This window comes from Cotesia typhae, unplaced genomic scaffold, assembly GCF_013202065.1.
Source record: "Cotesia typhae breed Kobodo isofemale line unplaced genomic scaffold, CoteBio_Ctyphae scaffold_152, whole genome shotgun sequence".
NCBI classification, from domain to species: Eukaryota; Metazoa; Arthropoda; class Insecta; order Hymenoptera; family Braconidae; genus Cotesia; species Cotesia typhae.
Genome location: NW_027423776.1, coordinates 8,507,736 through 8,527,152, shown reverse-complemented (window position 1 = coordinate 8,527,152; position 19,417 = coordinate 8,507,736). Strand labels below are relative to the sequence as shown.

Sequence of the window (19,417 nt, the reverse complement as noted above, 5' to 3'; positions counted from 1 at the left end):
GTAGCTAGAGATGTAGAGTATAAGGGTTATGAAAGAATTTAAATGCACTTTCTAGTTATATAAATATCTGTGGTACTGCGGATTCGTCAAGTACGTGGATTAAATAAGTCACTTGAAAGCGGGATCGTCAATTCGAGGGAATAACTATAAGACGAGGCAAAAGCGGGAATAGCAGCAGTTGCAATAATATCTCGAGTGGTTGCGCTCAACTCTTTTTAAAAAGTTTATCAAATAGCATTATCTCTCGATGACATGTCGCTAGGAATTTAAAGAAGGAAAATCATTGGGAAAAATACGTGCCACTATTTTAGTGGATGTTTATTTTCTCAATTTATTCTTATTTTTATTTTTCAAGGGGATTCACGAGTTGAAGGAGGAGAGTACTTCAGTTAAGCATGAGCTTAACGACAAAAGTGATTTTTGATAGAGGAAATAAATTCAAACGTTACGGTCTACTGACCTAGTATATCTAAAAAGAATTGACGGTTTAAGGATTTGAATAAATTACCCGCGGGGTAATTTAAAGGGAATTATGGTCTTTGTATTACTTTAGGTAACGAGTTATACATTTAATTTGGTTTTAATGAGGGTTGCAAAGTTATTAATATAAACATTACGATAAATCGTGTTTGCTACTTTAAGGATAAAGTATATACTTAGAACAAATTGTTCAATAATTGTAGTAAATAATTTTAAAGAGCTTCATCGTTTTGTTTCAAGTAAAAAAATTCTTGATCTGAGAAATTTTTCTTGGTTCAATTAAATTTTTATTGACTCGAGAATTTTTCGTCTCAAATCAAATTAATTTTGTTTTAGTGTAGGATTTATTACCTTCAGATAGCTTAAAACTTTTCGTTATTAACTAGATGGTGAGTTTTCCAATAAAATTTTCTTTTAACAATTTTTAATAGCTCAATAAATAAACTGTAAAATACTGACACCAATACCGTGAATAGCAAGCTCATCAGCGATAGAAGATATACTGTATAACGGGGTTATAATTCAGTATCCTGAGGAACTTGGAATACAAATAGGTAATAAAATGGTCTTGGATAGTATATTGATGCACCTATTATATATAAAACGGAGTAATATGGGCGATATTTCACGCACATAATATCGGAAATGTCGTCGTGCCCGGGATCTCCATATCCAAGTTATAGGTAACAGAATCGCGAAGCGGTTAGTCCCATGTGGCCGTTAACCCACTGTGGAATACGAGGCGAGGTGGTGCAGGTTGTAGTCGATACGCCTTGTACATTGTGGATGTACCTACTACCTTCTACCTTCGAAGTAACATGAGGCAATAGGGATAAAGATATAAAGAGAGACATCCAATATCTACGGCAATGTGTTACCAGAGTCTCATTCCCCCTGGATCCTGGATCCTGGATAAAATCCAACCAGCTAGATCTCAGACCCGGACTCCCAGAGACCTTGCCGTAGCTTACTTGTAGTCTGCTTATAGATATATCTTACCCGATACATAAGCTAAAGGTATATAGACTGCAGATAGAAGGATAGTGTAGTGTTACGTTGAAGTTTAGTTGGATCTTGGATGGGCTTTCAGTGGCAGTGCCAGTCTGCGATATCTGTCGCACATGTTTCGTTGTAATATCACGAATTTCAGTCAATCTTTCTCCTGGTTCTCAGCGTCGACTCTTCAAGACTCAAGGCTTTTGGTGTCAGAGTCACTCGAAATTTGCATCGTCAAACCCGTAGTTGGTAGTCGGTACATAGCACTGAAAGACGAGCGAAAGTTAATCTAACATGTAATCAGATGTCTTTTGTAGTCGAGAGCTAGAAAGGAGTTAATGCTGTTTCCAAGCTGAAGGAGAAGTTCCCTAAATGAGAGCAAGAAGTAGTCTATATCACACCGGAAATACGTTTGATGTGGATACTGTGTTTTTGTAATTTTGAGAATATGAAGGGCGATTACTGCCCATAATTATTTTTGATGCGTCTCTATAGGATATGTAAGAAGCCTTTACAGGCTTGACATTATTTTAATTATTAATATTAAAATTTTATTCATTTTTTAAAGTTAAAAAAAAATTTAGAGCCTTAATTATTATTATTGCATTAAAAACCAATTGAACGGTACAAGTTTCATAAAAGTAGATGCACTTTCAATAAAAATATATCCAAATCCGGATCAATATATAAATATATATTTATTCCATTTTATGTGATTTTTGTTTTATCTTTTTGATTTCAGGTCTTTTTAAGAGAGCGATTTTACTGTCAGGCAGCGCTTTGTCATCCTGGGCAGTTGTAGAAGATCCGGTTACGTACGCAGTAAAACTAGCTAAAGCAGTAAACTGCTCTGTACCATCGGATCTGTTGAAAGAGCACGAGCTGATCGTGGATTGTCTACGTGAAACCCGGCTAGAAGATCTCATGTCAGCGGACGTACAAGCTCCGACTTTTCTCAGTGCTTTTGGTCCCAGTGTCGATGGAGTTGTCATAAAACCCGATTTCCACAAGGATCTTCTCTCTTATCTCGGTCCAGAATTCCAAGGATCCGGGTCAGTAGCCATCTATATATGCACTGATTCTTTTATTGCTTTTCACCTTTTTTTCAATTACTATTTCTCTGCAAGTGCTCGAGTAATTAATCACGATATTATTAAATATATTAACAAGAAATGTATAAGCTGATGAATTTATAATTGAATTCGTAATGATGGATCGCCCAACAAGCAATCTGTTAATGCATAATAATTAATTTAGCCTTTTTGCACGTCCTCACTTTTTCAGTCCTCGTGGACGTGATTAATTCAATGCACAAGTTTCACACGTTAAACTTTAGTTGCTTAGTTATTTACTCCCTTGCTTACTTTATTACTTTCTTTCTCACTCACTCGCTTACTCATACTTTATCCACGAATATTTCTTTAATTTACAGACAACTTCCAAAAAGAAGTGATCCTGGAATGCCAATCACCAGTAACAACAAGTATGATCTATTATTTGGCGTAACAACTAGCGAAGCTTTGTGGAGGTTTGCTGAAAAAGATGTTCAAGCTGGTTTCGAGGGAGAAAGACGGGACAGAATAATACGGACCTATGTCAGAAATGCATACACTTATCATCTTACTGAGATATTTTTTACGGTAAATATAAGTTCATAATTGTACTACAGAAAGAAAACTTTTGTTGGTTTATATTGAGGAATCTTACAAAAAATTATAAAATTAAATTTTCTGAATTGAACTTCAGAATTTTACAAGCCATTTCGATATTTCAAAATGACTGTTTCAACTTTTAAATAAAAATTATTCTTTAAGAATGAAGATACAAAAAATTTATAAGAACTTTTATACAAAATAGTATTTTCACAACTTTTTCATATTTTCAATATTTAGTTCGAAATCAAGCTACGAAGTTTTTAAGCTATAATTTTCATATTTCAAAATAATTGCTCTGACTTTTGAATGAAAATTTCTCTTAAAGAGAAAAGATACGGATAAATTAATAAAAAAGAAAATTGATGAAATGAATTAATTAAAAAGTAAAAGCGCTTTAAACTTTAATGACATAATGATGTAATTAATAATTAAAATTTTCATCATTAAAACTTCTTCCTTTCATTTTAACTTTCCACATGATTTTTTATACATTGAATTTTTTTTTGTAAATCAATACTCACTGAAAGTAGATGAAAAAGTTGGAAGAGTACCTTTGAGTTTTACTACCAGAGGTTGATTCTGCATGTAATGAAATTTATTCTCCAGAATCGGTCCACAAATTTAAAGCGTTTGGAACAAAAAGAGAAAGAGTTCTTTTCATTATCTGTGAGATTCAGTGAATTGTAAATTTGTAAAATATTTAATTGAGAGAAAAAATTATGGACAAGTTCAGTTAAAAGCGAAGAATCTCCTGTTTGTTTTAATAAAAATGTGTTGGGGGTGAGAAAGACATAAAATAAAAATTTACGCTTACAAACACTGTAAAGTAACTCATCCCAAAAAAAGTCCGGTCTAGTAAATCAAATATGGCTTGACACTAAAAAAAGAGTAATGTATTGACAAACGAATGCCCCCGATCACATATCACAAACATTTAGATACTCTGATACTAACAGGAACACTAGATACAACAAATATATATCTACGTATGACTGTTATCTCTGAACATCCGTTAAACGGTGTATTTGGATATGGATGAAACAAATGGATCGGATAAACAAAACAAATAAAATTTTAAATATAAATAAAAACTATAAATAAATAAAATACCGGGACCGACAACTAAATAATCTACATGAATATGAGGAAAAATATAAATAAATAAATATTTCAGAAAAAACTAAAATTATGACAATATTTGACACCGGAGTGTCAGATAATCGCATATGCATTCGATGTAATCTGATCATTTTACAATTTCGTGATAAGAAAATACAACGCAGTATTTTTAAAGCTTATCCATTTATAAATTACAGAGTGTGTATACAATTTAAATTGATGCTACTAAATAATTTACATGATCAATTTTTTTTATTTCATTTTTATTATAAATTTATAAAAAAAAAAAAAAAAAAAATGCAAGTTATATTTATTAATTAGAAAAAAATTTTTTTCTCTCGATATAATCCTCACACTTTCTTTCTACTTTGTCAACACTGACATTAACATTGAAAGATCTTTAAAACCATTTTGGCGATCAATTTAATTCGTTAAACTAAACTTTTTGTCAAATTAACAGCGCAGGAACTGAGCGTTCAAAGCTTACTAAACTTTGTATTGGCTTTTGAAAACTTTTAGTATGTCCTTTGTATCGGTGTGTATATGTATGAACAAGTTATAAGCTACTTTGCGAGGTAATACTCAATAAAGTGGTTCATTATAAAATACTAACAAGCTAACAGCAACTTCCACTAGGGTCACTAGTTATTCTAGTACCACAACTAACACTTGGTATCCATCTTCAGTAAAATATATTTTAAAGCGGAAAACTCGAAAAGTAAAGTGTAAAAATCAATGAATGAGTCAAAAACAAGAGAAACTAACAATCAAACTCTATGGCTTTTCATTCATTTCATTCATTTAAATTGAAAAGAATTAAAGCATTTTGCGCTTTTGTTTACTTAGATTGTGAATGAGTACACCGAGTGGGAACGAACAATGCAGCATCCATCGAACACCAGAGACGGATGCGTACGTGCGTTGAGTGATGCACAATTCGTAGCACCACTTGTCCAAACTGGGGATCTTTTCACACTTCGTCATACTCGCCAACCGAACAACCCTCACATTACACCAGTTCCTGACAGTGAGAAAGAACCCATGCCAAAAACTTACTTCTATGTTTTTGATTTTCAAACAAAGGACGGCGATTATCCAGAGGTAAGTTTTGTTTTTATTAAGGAGTTAGATATGCCTTTTTTAAAGAACAAAGTGACTACTATATGTATATCCATTTCATATTTATCAATTAAAAAGTCTCATGATAAAAAAAAATAGAAAAATCCCTTTTTTCTTCCTTTTAACATTGCAAACCGATAAAAAATTGATATAATAAACAAAAAACTTGGACGAGCGAGTATCTAAAAACTGAAATGGAGGGATTTAAGGTGAAAAAAGGTTCTTTCAATATACGTTCCTCTGGTTGAGCTGTAATCTCGATTGGTAACTTTCGGGCTTCTCTTTCAGAGGACCAGCGCATCGAGGATCTCGGAGATTTTTCCATTTCTACGAGAAATGGGAAAAAAATGAGGTAAAAACATTGGGACTTTGACGAGTTGTTTGTTCTTCCGTGTCCCCAACCGATCTATTTCTCCATTATTTTGAACGAAAGCTCGTGGGAAAATACCCGTCTCAGTGTACACAATACAAAAGGAAACGTAAAAGAAGGAAATAAAATAAAATAAAAAGTATTTAAATTTATATAAATAGTTAGAGTGAATGCAGATCTCTAGAAATCCGGCAATCAATTCTATTTAAATTGAAATTTAGATTGAGTTTTAATGGATCGATTAATGAACGGGATGTTGGTACTTGTTTGTGAATTACTGATACCTTATATTCAGAGCTTTTCTCTTAAATTTAAGGTGTTATTATCGGCTAAAGTTATCCGATCACTGCTTTGTGGTATATTTTACTTATATGTTATTATTATTATCTACCTTCAATTGATATATAATTTTTTTTTGTGCAATCATGTAATATTAAGATTCTTCATACACCTTTTTGAGTTAAAATTATTTTTCATGTTTCTCGAGATCAAAATAATAAATTTGAATATTTTAATATAAATTTTGGCATTTTTTATCAAAATTCTACCATTGTAAATTTAATTATTTATTTTTACTTAATAATTCACTACTATAAAAATTAAATTAACACCAGAGAATGAAATTTCGCATTTCGACTTATCTAATAATTACAACGCAACCACAGAATTCACAATCATCAACAAAGCTAGATTTAATACTCTATTCTCTAACCCAGAAATAAAAAATAGCTCTATCAATTTCTATAATAACTGGCGCCATCAATATAACTTGACAATTTGTACCCTCAAAGCATACCTGAAAATTGAAACGGGCTTGCGTCGTTGATTCTCCAGTAATGTTTCAATTAAATCCGCATATAACTTTATGACATATATGTACATACCGACGTCCATATATACATATGTAGGGCTTCTCCATGCACAGCAATCGACAAATATATACACGTATTTAATCGTTAAACGCCGTCTGCATTTCACAGGAATGTCATCAGTAGTTTAAATTTTCAATGGTATTTTCATAGTCATCAAAACATTTGAGCTCTCCTATCTATTCCATGCTTCATGTTGACTTATAAGTGCTTTAGTCAAGTTTTATTACTTTGACAAACTCATAAAACAATTAAATTTCAAAATAGACATAATAACAATATAAATTAATTTTCACTTAATCGCTTTTGTTATTTAAATAATTAAATCCGCGTATTAAATTTAAAAATAATTCAGCAAAAAGTAAAATGAAAAATTATAAATTTTTTCTGGACACTTAAATTTAGTGATTGTCAAAATTTTTCGCATGCATATTGATACACACAGAATATGCATAAGTGCTCATACGACCCATGAATATGTATGTACCTGTGACCTCTTTGTTGCCAATTATCGGTGTGTTTACGTTCAATTATGAACAAATTACAGTGCATCGATGTTACAGTTGACGGGGGCGAGAGAGATAAATAGATAGATGGATAGATGTTGTGTGCTAGCATGATGGAATAATTAAGAGGTAGAGGCAGAGGGAGAGAAAAGGGTCGAGAGGGAGAAGCGAGTAAAAGAGAGTTAAATAGATGATTGTATTGGAGTTGAGCTTCCAAAGTGAGTGGTGAACTCATTGACAATGCGCGGCATTGAAATCAATATACGCGACACCCAGTGTCACGAGACCACTACATCCATAAACCATTTCCAACGTCTATTCTATTCTATTCTGCTTTACTCTACTCAGTTTGATCTATATATATATATATATATATATATATATATATATATATATATATATATATATATATATATATATATATATATATATATATATATATATCTGAATAGTTATATTATATAGTTATATTTATATTAATTACCGGTGGTTTACTAAAGCTATTACGATAATTATTGCTATTAATCATTGTTGATTATTGACTGTAAAAATGAGTAATTCTGTGTTCGGCGGTTTCAATTATTCATTTAGTGATGTTACTTTAATGTCGCTTTCACGGTTCATTTGACGGAAATTGAGCGCACTGAAAGAAAAAAATACTTGATTTAAGAAAAATATTTTCTTAAAAATTTTACTCTTTTAAATAGTCCGTTCTTAAAATTTACATAATAATTTCTCCTATGAAAATATTACATAGTAAATAAATTTTCATTAAATTTAACACAAAAATTTTTAGAAATAACGAAATACAAAGCATCAAACTAGTAAATATCTTGGGTCAAGCATACAAAGTACTAAAATTTACAATTTCACGAATTGGCGGCGATGCATGAGGTAGGTGTAGAGATAGAATATAAAACACGCCTTTGGATTCTCGGAAAAATTGAACATTGGATCTAGTGTCACTGGGAAATTCAATACAACCGAGTGGCCGTTAAAATCGTCACTCAAATAACGAAGTGTGGGAGGATAGGATGTGTGTGTTGAGAACTACAAAAAAATGTATTGGTCTCTTCTATGCTACGGAAATTATTGCGTTACCGCGGTATTTATTGGAATTCAATTAAACGAATCACCCAGAAGTTGGCGCCAACTACGCGTCGATCGCGCGAAATTCCATTATATGAGTTCCGCACACTATTTATATGCGAATCAATGCTGCGAGAAACAGATCCGCGGACAAACTACCGGGTCAATGCATCGGAAGCATATATGCATACCTTGCACATATCGCAGTAGTATTATTCTAAGTTTAAATACACAAAGAAAGCGATCAAAATCCTCCGGAAAGTACTTTTAAGTTTTTGGTAACCATAAAATAATTGGCGAATTATACAAGCTAAAAAAAATTTATAGGAGATCTTTCTTACAGTAAATTTAATTTCCCACAAAAAAAAGTACCCCGTACATTTCCTTGTATCTCCTGCTCTTCAGGCAGAAATTAAATTTATAGTTAAAATCAAAGACACGAATGTGTCCTACACCAAGCACAAGTATAATGGCACTTATGTTGATTATATGCGCGATTCTTCATTTTTAAATTGGCAATGATATGATACTAAGAGCGACTATGGGGTCGTTAGTATATATATTGCATTTTTCTCAACTATTGGATGTTAAAAAGTCGTCAATCGACGTGATGTAGAAAAAGAGAGAGATTGGCATATGAATTTGGACCAACCAGTAAACGTCCTTTTGCTGTCGACGTCAACTTTCATCGTTTCATTGCTTGCTTGATATGTCTCTATGAATAATGCAACCGCAGCTCTTCTTTCATACACTCACACACATACGTACATATATATGTATACAGACATCAAATATGAAATATAAAAAATAAAGAATCGAATGATAAAGACGATGAGAATCAATATTTTACATCAAATCGTCTGGTTGGACTAAAATGGAATATTGAAATGTGAGATATAAAGTCTAGATATATACATATATTTATACTAATGCCATGGATATAGGTATATCCTTCATGCATGCATTACTTATTATGGAAAGATCTTCTTTGCGATTTCAAGGGGATTTTGCATGTCTTGCAAATAGGAATCGACAACTAGACGATCTACTTTCAGTCCCGAGCTTTTATATATTTGCTTCGATAAGCCATAAATCTACGTTAATTCAACATCTTTTGATTGTTAATTTATATAACGAGACTTCAAATTTGGTTGTTATTAAGAGATGAGATGCAGTTAAAGGCGTGAAAAATAGAATATTCTTAATAATTTTTTTATAATAATTATCTACATTTTCATCTTTAAATTTTTCATTCTTCTATATTGCTAGACTTCCCTTAATATAATTTATTTTCCAAGAAAAAGAAAATATTGCAGTAAATTTTGAGTCGCTAAGCTCAAAAATTCATTATTGTTATTCCTCGAGAAAGATAACAATTTACAGTTATTATTTCAGTAGTAAAAAAGAAGTACAATATTTATAGCAAAGAGAAATAACTTGGAAGACAACAAAGCATGCCCGTGAGCTGAATTGATAACACGCTGTGTAACTCGACTTCACGCGCGTGAATTGCGAAATTACGGAGTAGAAGAGACGAGTTTAAGTATTGTATGGTATGGTACAGCAGAAAGAGGAAGAAAGTCAAGTAAGGAGACATTGAGAATGAAAAAGGTGAGGTACTGGTTGGTTCTATTGCTGTTGCCGTTGCTGGAGGATGAACGTAGAAGTATTGAAACTTTCCGATGCGAATATCCTCGGGTACGTGAACGTGAACGTGAATTCTCGCGCACTAGGGTGCAAATGTGCTCGCATTACCCTTATTTCGTGCTGGATGCTAGATATCAACATCCTCAACACCAGCGTAGTGTACGCTCATACGTGCGGTGACTGAAACCAGGCTTTTCGGTCTGTCGAGTGTGTATAAAAATAATATATTGTTTATATGTACGCTGAGTGCCATTGAGTACTTTCTGTCTTGTGTGTTCTAGTACTTATCTTAATACTCACTCTGGAGGGTCATACGAGCTAAATGTTCAGTAGATTTTTTTTATCAAATAATTTTTGATAATTTATTGAATTATTTATGAACTTTCGTATGTACTTTAAAATTATTACTTAACAGCTGATTATTATTAACAGCTGATAGAAAAATTAATGAAAAAAAAATGTAGGGTTTTTTTTAATCGAACTTTAATAAATCTCCTATATTCGTATAGGAGATTACAATACCCTGGACTACAATACCCTCTTCAACGGATGATAAGTACTTTTCTCTATTTTAACCTTTTATTAATTAATTGAATCTTTAATTCGATTAGAAAGATATTAAAAAATTTTATCGCAATTAAAACTCAATTAGAAGATGAAAATTCTTGCAATCGAGAAAAAAAAATTTTATCTGTTGAGATTTTTTTTTAATTTCCTTGAGAGTATCAGATTAACTTTTTCTCTTTTATTAATTTAACAGACGCAATTACGCTCCGGATACATAATTTAAGATAATTTAATAAATTAATTTAAAATATTCGACTCGGAAGTGCAGTATAATAAATATATTGCGACAAAAATGAAATTAGATTTAAGTTATGTAGTTAATTAAACTTTTGTTGAAATAATAAATTTTCAATTATCAAAGAAATGAAATATAAATCAAGGTAATCTGCAAATATTTTCCCTAACTTCGTCATACACCAAAATGTAGAGTATTTTCCTATTTTTAGTGGAATTAAACGGGTCTCTCGAACCCAAAGGAAAAGCAAATATAAAGTATTAATTTTAAACTTGAGATGTAATAGAGTTTTGTAGCCCGGCTAATCTTAAGCTAAGTGAAAACGGACACTGCGGTTCACCATGTGCACCCGTCGACGTGCAAGAGTGTTCCAGATATTAATTTTGAGGTGATAGAGAATTTGCGGATCTAATACTCGGTCTTTTGTACCCGGAAAATCTTATAACCGAATAGCGTGTCTCACTTGGGGAAAAGAGAGATCGAATTGACCTATTTTTGATCTTGCATTTATCTCTTAACCGTTGTATTCAAAATTATTAAAAAAAAAAAAAAAAATAAAATAAAAACTCAGCAACTGGAACGTAAGTAAATTAAATTTCTCATTGTTTAAGAAATAAGAAAATGTTTTACAATTGAACAATGAAATTTCAAGTATAATTTTAATAAATTTATCAGAAATTAAAGATTATGTCTGAAAGGCAAAATGTACATGCGGTAAAAATCAATCTCATCAGTTTTTTAGATAAATTTAGATTTTTTGAGCATTTCATCCGATGTGAAAACTCTTGAGATATTTGAATGTTTAGTCAACTGAAAAAAAAAGTGAAAATGGACCAAAAAATAATCTCGAATCTAGAATAATACGTGGGTGTTAAAAAAAAGTGAAATTCACTTTAGTATAATCGATATAGCTGGTTATAGTGGGATTCTCATTGCGATTGACATTGAATCATTTTCTTCTGGTGACATGATTTTCCGTGCAGCACTCGACGACGAACGAGGGACTTTTTCATCGTAATGGGGTAACATTATACGTATAGGTTTTTTTTTGCTTTCTCTTTTTTTTTTCAGACGCTCATTCTTTCTGTACTCCTCTCGTTCACTTGATCCCTAGCTCTAACCGTTATTTCACAGTGCAATAAAACTCGTGCTGGAAATGAAACTGAACTGTGAGGGAGTGAAGAGAGATAGGTTAAAAGTGTGAAGGCTGTTCAGAGGATTCCTTTCTCGCACCATTTTACCAGCTTTATCAATAACTCTTTCTCCTTTAGATGTATAGATATATATAAATAAATGTATCCACTTTAGTACTATACTTCTTGTCGGACCTTTTTTACTCTTTTATTCTTATTCTATTCTTATTGCTACGCGTAAGTACGTGCTACATCGATCTCTCGAGGACTTTGATAAATTATCCGACCGAACATCAACGAAAGTACCAATGTACGTTTTCTGTTTAGTTATTATAGTTTTCGTATTGAAAAAACATATTTAATCGTTAATTGTTTAGTTAAAAAAGTTTAAAATTTTGATAAATATTAAAAACTACAAAAATGAAAGGCTTCTTTAAAAAAAATTAAATTTTTAACAAAATATCATGTTAAAAATGTCTAATGTAATTTCTTACGAAATTAATAGTCAGACATTTGTTTTTTAAATATCATCAAATCTCATTAAATACCAAAACTTAAATCTCAAAAACGATATTTGCATTCATGGCTTAACACTTTTTATTTGCTGTTTAATTCTGAAACATATAACTCATTAATCCATCAAGAGTAATCTCTAATAATACCTGTCGTCTCAGTTCGCATCTGCGATACTGTCTCTCGAGGCTTCTCTAGATAACGATCTGTCGTACCATCACATTATCACATGTAGAATGCAAAGGGGAAGACTTAGCCTGGAGTTTCAGGTTCCCCTAAAGACAATAGACCGGCATGAAATGTCGCACACACATTGACATATACCCACACATATATTCACATATGTTCAATCTATATATGGATATATATATATATATATATATATATATATATATATATATATATATATATATATATATATCAAACTAGATCAACGCAATAATATATACTCGCAGGTGCACTCAGCCCCAATAATATATTGTCCTAACAATCGGTAGCAACCCTCGACGTACGCACACATTTGAGCTTATACGTCATCGGAAATTGTGGATCCGCTTTGGAGAATGATTGACCCAGCACAGGATTTCTGGTCTCTCTCACTCTCGACGAATATAATACGAAATTCGGTGGATATTTGAGGAACCAAGCAACATCCTCATTATTATTATTATTATTATTATTATTATTTTTAGTTTGTTATTAAATGCTCAGGGGGGTTATCCCCGGAGTCCGATTTTCCGAAGGCCCAGCCTGAGCTCCATCCGTTACTGCTAGGCCACTCCGCACAACAAGGCGGTTAGTGATCACAGCAGGCCAATTATTATTATTATTATTATTATTATTATTATTATTATTATTATTATTATTATTATTATTATTATTATTATTATTATTATTATTATTATTATTATTATTATTATTATTATTATTATTATTATTATTATTATTATTATTATTATTATTATTATTATTATTATTATTATTATTATTATTATTATTATTATTATTATTATTATTATTATTATTATTATTATTATTATTATTATTATTATTATTATTATTATTATTATTATTATTATTATTATTATTATTATTATTATTATCATCATCAATGGTTTCTCATTATTCGGGGTTTAGTATTGCCCGTGACTGTGCAGACACGAACATTGTTGGCGAACAACGTGGTGACATTATTACTTGAGATAGTGCGATAGATTCTTAGGGGTACTAAACGTGTCGTCAGATCGATTCACACCGGGACATCAATGTGAATTCTGCGGCAAGTTAACGTTTCTAACGTTACCACAAACGACCTTTAATGTTCACTGGGCACGATTGCTATTTCCCCTCCTTTTCAAGAACCTCACCTTACCTTCCTCATGCCCACTTAGCTTCCAAGAAAATGAAAACTCCCCATCGAGTTTCTTTCTATTCGAGTATAGAAGCACAGAAAACGAGATTTTACTCAACTTTACTGTATTGTATCAAAGTACAGCCAGAGCTTCTTCTTATTCTCCTCGATGTCTTCTTTGGTGGCATTCAAACTGTACACAACATTATTCCAATGAAACCACTAACTTTCGTCTTCCTTCAATTCAGTCTCATCCTCTTCAAAGTTTCTTCATTTTCAATAAAATTTTAAGGCTCTACCGGCTTAATGAATTTTTTTTATTTCAACCTTTTTATGCTTTTTTAAAGTTTTATTAATTTTGTTATATTTCTTGCTTTCGAAATTAAGTTTAAAGGATGAGTTGAGGATTTTATAGAAAAATTATTCACTTTTAATAAAAATATTAAATTCATTGGATTAAAATATCTAGTAATTCTCTTTTTCTTCATTAATTATATGTCATATTATAATAGTTTCAAATTCATCAAAGTTAATTTTATTCCTATTGTAGTAATAATACATCTTCGCATATTCTATCATTTATTTACAAAGGTACATCCGATTTACTCGGAAGATTTTAGGCTTAAACCCACTAAAATTATCGCATTTACTTCAATTAATTATTGAATTGCTCCTCAACATTTAATGGTACACTAATGGCTGCACACTATCATTTTGAACTGTAATTGACGCGAAGCATCTACCGTGTCTCTGAATTTAATTTTTTATTATTACATTCTGCGCGGTAGAAAATTAGAGTTTAAAAGTTTTAATTTTATACAATTAATGGGATAATAATTTTTTTTTAATTTTATCAATTTGTTATATTTATGCTTGCGAGGTTACACAAAAACAAATTTTTTATCATTCTGTGGATCAAAATTTAAACCATTTAATACAATTGTTAGTATTGTTCGATGGGTGGGTTTAATTTTTTCAATTTTATCGCATTAATCCCTGCAAAAATAATGTTGTAATGCTGTAAATAATACTTCTATAAAATTAGCAAAATTATATAAAAGTGTTTGAACAATTAAACATATAATAGAAGTAACAGCAGCCCAAGCATGTCTGACATGATATCATACAAGACTACTGCTACTGCTTGGACTATGTGGCTTAATTCTGTCGAGCATCGATTTTACATAATGTCTAAGTCACAGAGGCAGTAAACTTGCGGTGAGATCACGTACCGATTAATCGCAATGGTCATGGGCTACGGCTATCTGAAGTACTATGTCCTAAATGGTATTGCCATTGAATCGATACCTATTATGTTGGTCAAATGATGCGAGGGATGTAAGACAATATTGCGCCACCGACCTAGCTAACTAATAATTGAAAGTAACTATTCCGTTTGAAATGAATTATATTGTTCATTTAAGTTCGTGTAGCGGCAATAAATTATTTTACGAGTCAACATGAAGGTTTTATAGTACATATAGAATATTTATATATATATATATATATATATATATATATATATATATATATATATATATATATATATATATAGAACACGTAGAAGCCTGACAGATGTCTGTACCTACACCCGGATGTCATCAGACTTGAGTGTTTTCTCGATTGGCTAAAGCGACAAAATAAAAGTCAAGAAGAAACTGGCCGAGGTGTGGATGTGTGGCCAATCGCCGACAAACTAGACCAACACAGAGAATGGGGAGTAAAGGAGGGTTAAATGATTAAACGATGTTCTTCGGTATACGAACACACATGCCACACATCCCTTTTTATGTCTGTCAATTCCTCAGATAAAAAAGTTTCACTCATTTTTTGACGAGATTATTTTTTTTGAGCAAAAAAATTATCTGAAAAATTTACAAGTTTGAAAAAATTGAGCTTGCTGAAAAAATGTTGTTAATTTGTATCTCATGTTTGTCAATTAGAAGTATCAGTGATCCCCGCAAAAAATTTGTCAATCTCAATATCTAGGTGGTATACTCTTTCATATGTATTAATGGTTGTCGCGGGCTTGATTTATTGTATGAGAAAAAGATATTTATACACGTCGAGTGGGCTGACAAATTGCAGATGTCACGTCAATGGACAGCTTGCGACGATCTGCTGAATTATATTCAAACACTCGATCTTTCAGCTGACACCTGAAGTATCATACATACATAATTCTACTCTACATCGCGCGGACGTAAACTTTATATTTATTGGACTTTTTTCTTCGTTTCTGATAGCTCGTTAATGTAATTTGTTTTAATGATATCAAACAGGTGAAAGGACTCGTTACATCATTAACGAGTTATATTGATTTAATACCTGCACATAAAATTAATTATTTACATTGAAATGATATTGCTCGGATATTTAATTGGTTTAAAATTTGAAAAAATTTTATTTTTCCTAAAGTGGACAAATTCTACTTTTTATTAATGTAAAGAACCTTAGACTGTTGACGGTTAAGTAACTTTCAACGCAAGGTTGACGTAATACATAAATATGAACTAAAATAATGAAATTCTTAGGTAGTATATTCTCAATACTTGACAAAAATCAAAGAGTAGTAAAATTTAAAGAGCAAAGTATCTTTGTTGTGTAAAAGGTAGCCTCGTAAATATGTGCCATACGTGCTGAGAAAATTGTGAAGAGAAGAAAGAAGGGTATCGTGAATTCCATACGAACAGATTCGCTTTTCTTCTCTTCTATTCTTTTATCTCACTAATACTTACACTGATATTTACTCACACATATATATGTATAAAGGTAAAACTGTATAGTTATACACATGCAAGCAGTGTACTTGACTATATCCAGAACGAGGACTATTCGACCGTTGAGAACATTTCAACAATGTGCTTTGAGCTTTGAAATGCTCTTTGATATTTGGATTCACCTCTACTCAAGACTATCCCTCGTCATACCATTATCGTTTCGTGTTTTCCAACTTGGAAAATCCAAAGTTAACTCAGCTCTTCATTATCATAATGCGCTATAAAATGTCGTCAATAAAAAATAAACAGCAGTAACAACAGTAACAACAACTGATTTTAAGAACAAAGAATTATTATAATTCAAACAATTATAACTTAAGACATTCTCGAGTTTAAAAGTTTCTCCGCTATGTACTTTGTGCTTTGCAGTAAGGATTTTATTATAGAATAAGGGAAAAAGTATTAATGAAAAGGCTCTTTAATAAAATATTTAAGAAGAATAAAATCCGAGAAAATAGTAAAACTCTGTTATATTGTATATTCTCTCTTAACTTGTACAGTTTAAGAGCATCCATCCGGAATTCTTTACTTTTAAATAACCATCAAGATTTCAATAGTTCAGACCCTCTCCTCTCAACTTCGTGTCGTTCTTTCCAGAATTAATTAGCGAAGTCTATATAATAATGAATAGAATTAAGAGAATACCGTACCGTAGAGTAACATTCGCTTTGCGTCTTCTCCTCCATCTTCATCTTCATTTTCATTTCTTGTTGCTGTTTGTTTTCCCAGCCAACTTTCTGAGGAAATTTAATTTTGTCTTCAACTTTGACATCTTTCTTAATGTTTTATTGTAACAAATTTCAATAGAATATAAGTGAATTTGATTTACAAATAACACCAAATTGAAGAGACATTAAGGAGTTGTATGCACTTTGGATTTGAAATAATTAATATTATTGTTGTAGGCAGCTGAATTAAAGATTTTGTTGATTTTGTATATTAATAGATTAAATTATTAATCATTGATTAAACTTTCAGTGAAAGAAAAAGTGCCACTAACGGAGTCTATTATCTTACTTTGAAAAAAAAAAAAAAAAAAAATTCAAAAATCACTTTCTTCGGTTTTTTCAATGCAAATAATTCTTTCGGAAACAATTTGAACTAGATTGCAATGTATCTTGACAAGATCTTGTCTCTTGGCCTTTTCACCCTAAAAGTCACAACGGCTATTTGAGGTCGAGTTCGAAGAAATAAAGACAATGAAGCTAGTTGGTGGCACAACGGGAAAATAACTTAGAGGATTGAGACAGAAAGAAGGCAACCCAGTGAGGTAAATGTATACGGTGTACATGGATAAAGTATTATACAGTGAAAGCCGACTGTAGGTGGAAGCTCAAGTCGAAATAGAAATGGGAAAGGCTAGAGAGAAACAGGGAGAGGGTGTGGGGATGACCCGGACTACCGAGCTGAGATAACGGAATATATATATATATATATATATATATATATATATATATATATATATATATATATATATATATATATATATATATATATATATATATGTATGTGTGCGTTGAGATGAAGATGGAGAAATAGGAAGCTCCTTAGAGCTATATCGTTCTACTATACGTATAAATTCTATGCACTGCCGTGACGAAAGTACCACAATCTTCCTACTAATACATAGAAAATGAATCCTCGCAATAAGCATACTACACAATACGCTGCATAGATATGTATTGTTGTTTATGTTTATATGTTTGTATATGTTATACGGGGTGTTTGTATTGTTTCGGGTTCTGTTGGTATTTGTGCTCACGTGAGCGACGCGAAAATAATAGGCAATAGAAACAATACCGAGTAAACCAACCAAGGACATTGTTCCTACTCATGGACATCATGACATTGTGAGATTTATTTTTGCGCCCCTCACTTGAGCGCCATTTTGTGGAGCTTCATTGAAAGTGCTTATATAGGTGAGGCCACTTTTTTTTTATTAAAAATTTTGTATTTAGCAAGTGAACGAAAAAAGCGTGATTGAAAAAGGTTTGTACACAGAAAAAAAATTTACTTGATTGAGTGTCAATAAATTTATTTCCAACGATTGTTATATAAGAATCGATTCGTTTTTGCATTCCCTACAAGGTTCTTAGGCCAAAAAATATAGAAGTTAAAACAGTAGTTTTTCATAAAAGATTCAATTCATTGATCTAAAAAATTTTATAACGTCTATGGAAGTATAAATAACAGTTCTGAGGTGTTCACTCTAGAGGCGTGCAGTGATTTTCCATTTCTTTGAATATAAATCCATACGCAAGTTAGAATAACAAGTGATGATGAGGCCTTTGGTATCTTGGTACCATCAATACAAGCAAAGGAAGTAAATAAAGACTAAGAGACTGAAACCCCGGAACGACAGATGTGTATCTAGGAAAAGAATTTGCTTCAGCGATATTTGTTCAATGTATCTTTAATACATATCAAGATTATGCGTTTGTTCGTTTTACATTCAGAATATGAGTTTCTTTGAATGTGAATGTAAATGGGGAACTCGACACATATACCATTCGTTTGTCTATAATACCTCCGTATTTACTGATCTAACACGAGAAAAATGGAGTTGAAAACTCATACACTTGCGGTGCACATTGCTCTCAACTCTGTATAGAATAATGGCAAATAAAACCTACTTTCTTCTCGCTTCAATTCTCTCACGTTTTCTTATATTCCTACAGTTTTATATATTTATATATGTTATACGTGTAAGTAAGTACTTGGAAAGTTTCAAGAATCCGAATTTCACAGTTGGAGAATTTTACCAAAAGTAAATGCTCCTGAAAAGTGTTTTCGAAGAATTAACCCAATAGAAAAATGACATTATTTGAGTATCAGCAAATATAACGTTCGCTAAAAAATTTAAAGTTGTTTTATATGGTTGATGGATTAAATTAAATAACTAAATAAAATAAAATAAAATGAATTACAGCTTAACGATCAGAGCGGAACAATATTTTCAGTATTATTTGTCTTCGTAAAATGTTTCGA

General features: G+C 31.5%; 1 protein-coding gene across 1 annotated transcript in view; it reads left to right on the top strand.

Annotated features, from left to right (window-relative positions):
- The window catches only part of Nlg-4 (neuroligin 4), a 139,081-nt gene that overhangs the window by 77,745 nt on the left and 41,919 nt on the right, over nt 1–19,417 (top strand). The window contains exons 4-6 of the mRNA XM_074255841.1: nt 2,219–2,528; nt 2,909–3,116; nt 5,097–5,351. Coding sequence (XP_074111942.1) covers nt 2,219–2,528; nt 2,909–3,116; nt 5,097–5,351 — 773 coding nt within the window. The remainder of the gene's footprint in view (nt 1–2,218; nt 2,529–2,908; nt 3,117–5,096; nt 5,352–19,417) is intronic.